Here is a 7,060-nt window from a genome sequence, read left to right as displayed (position 1 = left end):
TCCTATTAACCTGAATAAAGATAAGAGGTAGTATATCTGCCCACCGCTCTGGATTTGATTTAAACAAATCACTGGGAATGTAGTCATTCCCCAGTGCTTTACCACAAGGGGGGAACTGAATCAGTCCACATATTTCATTCTTGGTTAGTGATGGCCAAATTGGCAAACCTTCCTGATTAATTTCAGACATTCCAAGGCCCTCCGAGGTGGCGTTATACAAATCCCTATAAAATTCTTCCCAAACCATTGAGGACATATGAAAAACTAAAGGTCAAGGTTTATTAAGTCCATTAGATATCAAGGACCAGAAAGTTGTATTTTTTTGTCTCTATCAAATGAATTGAATTATGCCAGCTTTCAAACTGTGCCATTCTCTTGGATTCCTTAATGAGACTTTTTTACTCTTGCTTCAAAGTAAGATATCCACATTTCCCCAGGCATTGGACTTCCTAAATTGCCAGAAAGCATAACGCATTGCACATTTCAGTGTACGCCAGTCTTCATTAAACCACTTTCAGTGGGTAATTTCTCTAGTGCCAAAACAACTTAGTGTAACATGGATGAAATAACATGAATAAACCAATTAATAAATAAACCAATTAATAGAGGATGAAAACTTAATTCCGTCTTTTAACTGGGCACATGCTATAGTTAGATATGTCTCAGCTGTGTTATTTGATATTTCATCTGTCCATCTAAGAGCACGTGGCCAAAAATCCCTAATAACAGTGTGGGGATTAAATTTAATACCCATATTATCACCTTACTGAATTTGGAGGATTAAATGTAGTGGTAAATGACCACTCACTGACCGCCTGTAGTCCCTAAAGCCTGAAAGAAAACATTCAGAAGTCCACTGGGTCTCTTGTAATATTATATCAAAACTCCTGAGGTAGTCTGTTATATTTGCCTCATCGCTCTTGTTAGTCCATCCTGCCACATTCCATGATAATATTCTCCTTTTTAGATGTAATATTGCATCATTCTGGCTGCCAGAGTAGGTCAGAAATATTGTCTGGGGGATTTTGTTGCTGCACCTCCTCTGCAAACTCCACCTCCTTTGGTTCCAGTTGAGCACCTAACCCCCTCTTCCCCTCTCCTGTCAGTCAATAGGGGATATAATCTCTGGGGTGTCACATCTGAATCCAAAAGCTGTACTGGTCTCACAGTCAAAGGCTTGCTACTTAATCATTTAACTGGCATTGTCTGTGGTGTAACTGTAATATCAAGAGAGGACCCCTCCTTAGCAGTGCCATTATTATCAATGTGGCAAGTAGTGCTGTTCCTCATCTGAAAAGATGGATCAGTGTCATATTTGAGAGTTTCACACAGTCTCTGTAGCCATGTAATAAGATGCTCTTTCTCAGACTGCGGAAAATGTCTAAATGAAGTCAATAGTTCGTTTTCTGTTTGTTCTACTTGCTAATGACTTTCAGGAAAAGCCTTTATTTCTTATATAGAGAGTAATTGATCTCTTTCTCTGTTCTTGTATTCCACTTTACATGTTGGCAGTGGGGGAGAATTCACTCTTTTACCCCCTCCGAATAAGTTCTTTGATGTAAGTCCTATATATGAGGTGCTTGCAAGCTCGACAGACTTCTTCAGTTGTAGTAAAGGTAAAACCTCGGTTTGCTTGTAGGATCTAGTGGGAAATATTCCATAACTATTCAAGTAGGGTATATGTGACATAATTCTATGAGGAATTCTTGGTGAGTAAATTGAAGCAAATAGTGATCATTACCATGAGGATTTGGAAATTTATCAATGAATTTCAAATCACCTTAGTTATAATGTAAATTGAACAAAATGCTCAATTTTTTTTGCTGATGACCTTGGGAACCACCAAATCCTCCTAAAATTAAAAGGAGAGATTGTTAATACTACTCTGTATGGATCCAGGGAAAAATTAAGGTTCCTTACATACGTCTACCAGTTAATAAGTTCATCTTTGACTGAACCTTGTGAATCCCGTCCTCTGTACTCATCAAAAATTTTATTTGGGAAGAAAGTTCATCCAGTTCACAGTAAATCTTATTTAAGGTGTCAGCAAGTAGTAAAGTCTGATGGCCAATAGAGTTAAATCTCCTAATCTTTTATGTGTTTTAGGTTTTCAGCATTCCTACCAATATTCTTTTTCAAATTTACAATATCAGTGTCAATATCAGTATTGAATAAAAAGTTTGAGGAATGTGAGTACAAATAATCTTTTTTCATTCCAATATTTCATTCCAATGCTAATATGCCCTTTTCCTGTTCTGCAACCTTATTCATTATTAATGGGGAAACAAGAGCAAAATAGTAATCTAATTTGCTCTTACTAATTGGTTAAGAGTCCATAAAAAGACATTCTCTCTTCTTTCCCATGTTTAATCAGGAATCAAAATATGGTACCAATTTGTAGTGAAATATAAAACTGTAAAAGGTCTCTATCAGTTAATTCTATCATTAACACGTTGGTTAAAACTGCAGTTTAAACATACACAACAATGTTGCAGTTAATTAAACCTATCCCTTACAAGGATCAGTAAGACAAGTCACACAGTATATAAATTCCTCACCACAGTTCTCCATTCTCGTTTCCCAAGTCACACAGCTCTGCATCAGCCTCATTTAGCATTCTTACTAATTTGTATAAAATATAGAAAATGTAGAAACATGGTGGTAAAACAATCTCACCCTACCAGAATAAATCCTCCTATCAAAATCAGTCTTTCAGTTACTAACAACCCCTCTCCACTCCAACATAACACCAATGTAGCAATTAACCACAAGTTCAGTGTTAGCCTTATCTACATAATGAGATAAAGTCCCAAGGAGTCTAAATACCAATGCTGTAAAAGAAGAAGAGAGAAGAAGAGATTGGATTTATACCCCGCCCTTCACTTGGAGTCTCAGAGCGGCTTACAAACTCCTTTCCCTTCCCCTCCCCACAACAGACACCCTGTGAGGTGGGTGGGGCTGAGAGAACTCTGACACAAACTGCTCTTTCTCAAGAACAGCTGTGCCAGAGCTTGTGACTGACCCAAGGTCACATCAGCAGGTGCAAGTGGAGGAGTGGGGAATCAAACCCGGTTCTCCCAGATTAGAGTCCGCACACTTAACCACTACACCAAACCACTACACTAACTGCCTCCTACAGTTCTTCTTACTCCAGGAACTAATGAGGTCTTTTAAGTTAAAATGAATACTAAATAGATAAGTAAAATAGCAAACCGGAGCATAGACAAAACACAACCCAGGAAGTTCCTTAGTCCTTCCCTCCCTTCCACATCTAAATAGAGACCCAGTTAAACTACAAGATTAGGAAGATAAGCTGCCAGAAAAGAGAGAGAGAACAGTGGTAATAAAATAAATAAAAAGCTACATAAGCAGAGCGCAGCAGCGTCTTGCTCTCTCCAAACCAGAACCTCCCGCACCAGATCCGAGCCAAATTGGAGGTCTTTCATATCAACTGGTCCTCTTAACTGTAGATGCCAGGGTTTGAACATGGGACCCCCTGCCTACAAAGCTGCTGTTCTACCATTGAGCCATGGCCCTTCCCCACAAATGGTTGCTGGGGATCACTGACATCAGACTTCCGGATCAGCTCCATTGTTTGCTGATAGCCTTGAGCATTGAAAGAAGGGTGGCTAACATCCACTGTCAAGTCAAGGTGTTTATACTTTTTTTTTGTCAAACAGGTGACAAAGCAGCAATGGAGACTTTAGAAGAAGAAAACTTTGGTGTATCCATGTAAGTCTATTGCTGAAATTGCTTTTACAAGTTTAGTCAAGAAAAGGAAATGGGAAAGAAAAAATCAGGACAAGGGGCAACATAAATTCCTGTAACAATCGAAAGTTAAAACAAAGTTTGAGTCCGGTGGCACCTTTAAGACCAACAAAGTTTTATTTAAGGTATGAGCTTTCTTATGCACGCACATGCACACTTCCTCAAACACAGTGAAATAGAATGTACTAGTCCAAACATATAAGGAAGAGGTAGAACAGCAAATTAGCATGCAATATAATGAAATGATTTAACAGATGCAAACAGTAATAATAAGCTAAGTTTATAAGGTCATCATTGTTTGGATTTAATTCCGGGGAAAACAGTGAGACAAATAAACATGTCAAAATTGGCAATAGGTGTGTAAATGGTGGAGTGCTAAGAGCAATCATCTGAGACTCTGCTGTCAGGTTCCATCCGCCTCCTCTCAAGCATGGAGGTAACGAATAGCATTTTTGGTGCCATGTTATATCTCCTCTGTTACCAGAACAGAGGAATGCATTCCAATATACCATTCTAATTCATTGAATTACATTACGATCGTTATTCTAATCTACTATTCCAAATAAGAAATACACTAAAATAAAGAGGATGCATAGCCCTCTTGGTGAGAATACAGATGTAAGGAATGAATGAATTTAGCATATGTAGTGAGATATGAAACCAATATCCCTGAAGTCTGGGGGGGGGGCTGTTCTGAGTGTTGTAATAACTTGTAATTCAGCAGTTTTCCTTTCCAGTCTGTTCCAGCTACTTTGAGGTCACCCACTGAATGTCCTGGAAGGCTGAAGTGTGTTCTCCTACAGATTTCTTAGTCTTGTGATTTTTGATGTCAGATCTGTGTCCATTTATTCTTTGGCGTAGGGTCTGTCCTGTTTGTCCTATGCAGAGAACCAGAGAACATTGTTGGAATTTAGTGGCATATGCAATGTTAGAAGATGAGCATGTGAATAAGCCTGAGATGGTGAAGTTGAAGTTGTTAGGTCCAGTGAGTGTGTTGTCTGGGTGTATGTGGCAGCAAAGTTAGTCAGGACTAATTCACACATTACATAATCCTTGTGTCCCCTGCGTGTCCAGTGTAGTGGGAGTTCTGTGCTTGGAATTTAATTCCCAGTCATGCATGGGCCTGATTCATATTGTGAGGTCTCTCCTGCCCACCGTCCACTGCAGGGGTGGCCAAACTTGCTTAATGTAAGAGCCACATAGAATAAACACCAGGTGTTTGAGAGCCACAAGACATGAACAAATATTACACACATGTTTTAATTGGAAAATATGCAAATTTGCCTTTTATTAATATTAAATGAGACTGCAAAAAATAAAAACAAAAGAGGTAAAAACAGGTATTTATTTGTCCAATGATATTTATTTGTTTGCCAAAGATATTTATTTGTCTAAGAGAGAGAGCATTGGAAAGTAAGAATGAAAAAGGTAGAGAGAGAGAGAAATAAAGAAAACAAATAGATGGGGAGGGAAGGGGAAGGAAGGAAGAGAGAAGAGTGGAAAGAATGAAAGAGGTGGAAAGAGAGAGAGAGAAACAGAAACAAAGAAAGCAAATGGGGGGAGGGGGAGAGAGAAAAAGAAAATAGATGAGGGAGAGGGAGGAATGAAGAGAGAGAGAGAGAGAAATGAAGGAAGGGAAAAACAGAGAGAAAGAAAGGTAAGAAGAAAGAAAGACACGGAAAGAAAGCAACTTTAACTTTAAATGTGTTTCCCACCAGCACCAGCCGGTTTGGCTTGGGATTTAAGACGGCTTGGTTTGGAGAAGGGATTTCAAGAGCTTTCTGCAAACTAAGCCAGTTGGCCATTGTGTTGGGGCTTGGAAAACACATTTAACGTAAGATGGGGAGGGAGGGGAGAAATAGAGAGATAGGGGGAAAAGGTGGAAATAAAAGCAAGTGGAAGGAAATCAAATAGAGGGGGGAGGGAGGAGTGGAAAGAAAGCCACTTTAACTTTAAATGCATCCTTCAAGTCCCCTCCAGTCCAGCCGGTGGGGGGGGGAGACTTTGAGAATGCATTTAAAGTTAAAGTGGCTTTCTTTCTCTCCCCCCCCCCACCTCAAGCCTACCGAGGGAGAAGAACACTAGCTGGGGAAAGGAAGACTGATTGGGGAGCATGTCTCCCCTTCACTTCCCCAGCTGCCCTGCCGGGAGCTGCACAATATGTATGAAAGAACTGCATGTGGCTCCTGAGCCGCAGTTTGGCCACCCCTAGTTCACTGCATGCCCTGTTTTCTCATCCGGAGCAGTCTCTGGGGCCCCTGTTTACCTATTTTGGAAACTTACATGTTGTGTATCAGTACACGTAAGTTTCCCCAGCAGGGCAAATAGGGGTTCAAAGGGCCATTTCAGGCAGAGAAAATATGATGGCCCGAAGAGAGCGCCCTGTCTCCTTGCAATATGGAGGAATGGAGAGCTTAGTTTAGTTTTATTATTATGGTCTTAAGACCAGCATACAATACAAACATAGTATGAAAAAGAGGGGGGGGGGAGAGATAATATACAGAATAAAATCTAAATTTAAAAACTTTTAAAATGCGACTCCCGCAATCTAAGAATCAATGCACAGAACTCAGCGACTGAACGTGTAATCTTTGCATTCTTATCTGATAGACGCCAGTGAAGTCCTGCTCGGAATGGAGAGCTGTGGGCACACCACCTTGGGCTCTTCAGTAAACATATCAATAATATAATAAATACATAAAGTATAGTTTAGTAATGTGTTTAATAAACATCAGAGTGTCCACCTGCAGCCGGTTGCCTTATTCAGGCAAAACCATTCTAGTTAGTTACTTATAAGTAAATCCTATTTTGCTGCTGCTTTGCTAAAAAATTTTTAAAAGAGTAAGCGAGACAGGGCTCATATTGTAACAGGGCAATCCGGTGTGCAGTAAGAGAAGAGGTTCAGCTCAGTTCCTGTGGGGGCCAGGTGTTTTCTCAGCTCCCCACCTACCCTGTCACACCTTCCAGTGGCAGTGACCAAGCTGACTGTAGCTATGCTAACAAGTAATGGTGCTGGATTACATGCTGCTATTACAGAGGAAACCTGGGGAGGCAGAATAGGATTCTTGTTCCTGAGGTAATTTCTGCTACCCCCCCCCCCCCCCTTTCTCATTCAGGGATTCACACCAACACTTTCTTTTCACAACACAAAAAAAAGTTTATTTCCTCTTATTTAAAAGGGCTCAGTTCTTAGGGGTGTGGTGGATGAGGCAAGAAATGTAACAAGTTATTTGTTATTTACAGCAAGGGGCAGCAGAACTCTGCTTTAAAAGTTAGAGTTTCACTTCCCCCC

General features: G+C 40.2%; 1 protein-coding gene across 3 annotated transcripts in view; it reads left to right on the top strand.

Annotated features, from left to right (window-relative positions):
* Positions 1-7,060, top strand: part of ARL2BP (ADP ribosylation factor like GTPase 2 binding protein) — a 22,015-nt gene that overhangs the window by 3,760 nt on the left and 11,195 nt on the right. For all 3 annotated transcript variants that reach the window (XM_015412819.1, XM_015412817.1, XM_015412818.1), the window contains exon 2: positions 3,681-3,732. Coding sequence is in view for 2 of the 3 variants with exons in the window: in XM_015412817.1 (XP_015268303.1) it covers positions 3,695-3,732 (38 nt within the window). In the remaining variant the exon portion in view is untranslated. The remainder of the gene's footprint in view (positions 1-3,680; positions 3,733-7,060) is intronic.

The sequence above is a fragment of the Gekko japonicus genome, unplaced genomic scaffold (assembly GCF_001447785.1).
Source record: "Gekko japonicus isolate JY-2015 unplaced genomic scaffold, Gekko_japonicus_V1.1 scaffold1029, whole genome shotgun sequence".
Classification (NCBI taxonomy): Eukaryota; Metazoa; Chordata; class Lepidosauria; order Squamata; family Gekkonidae; genus Gekko; species Gekko japonicus.
Note: the sequence above shows the minus strand (reverse complement) of the source record. Positions and strands in the feature narration are given on the sequence as shown.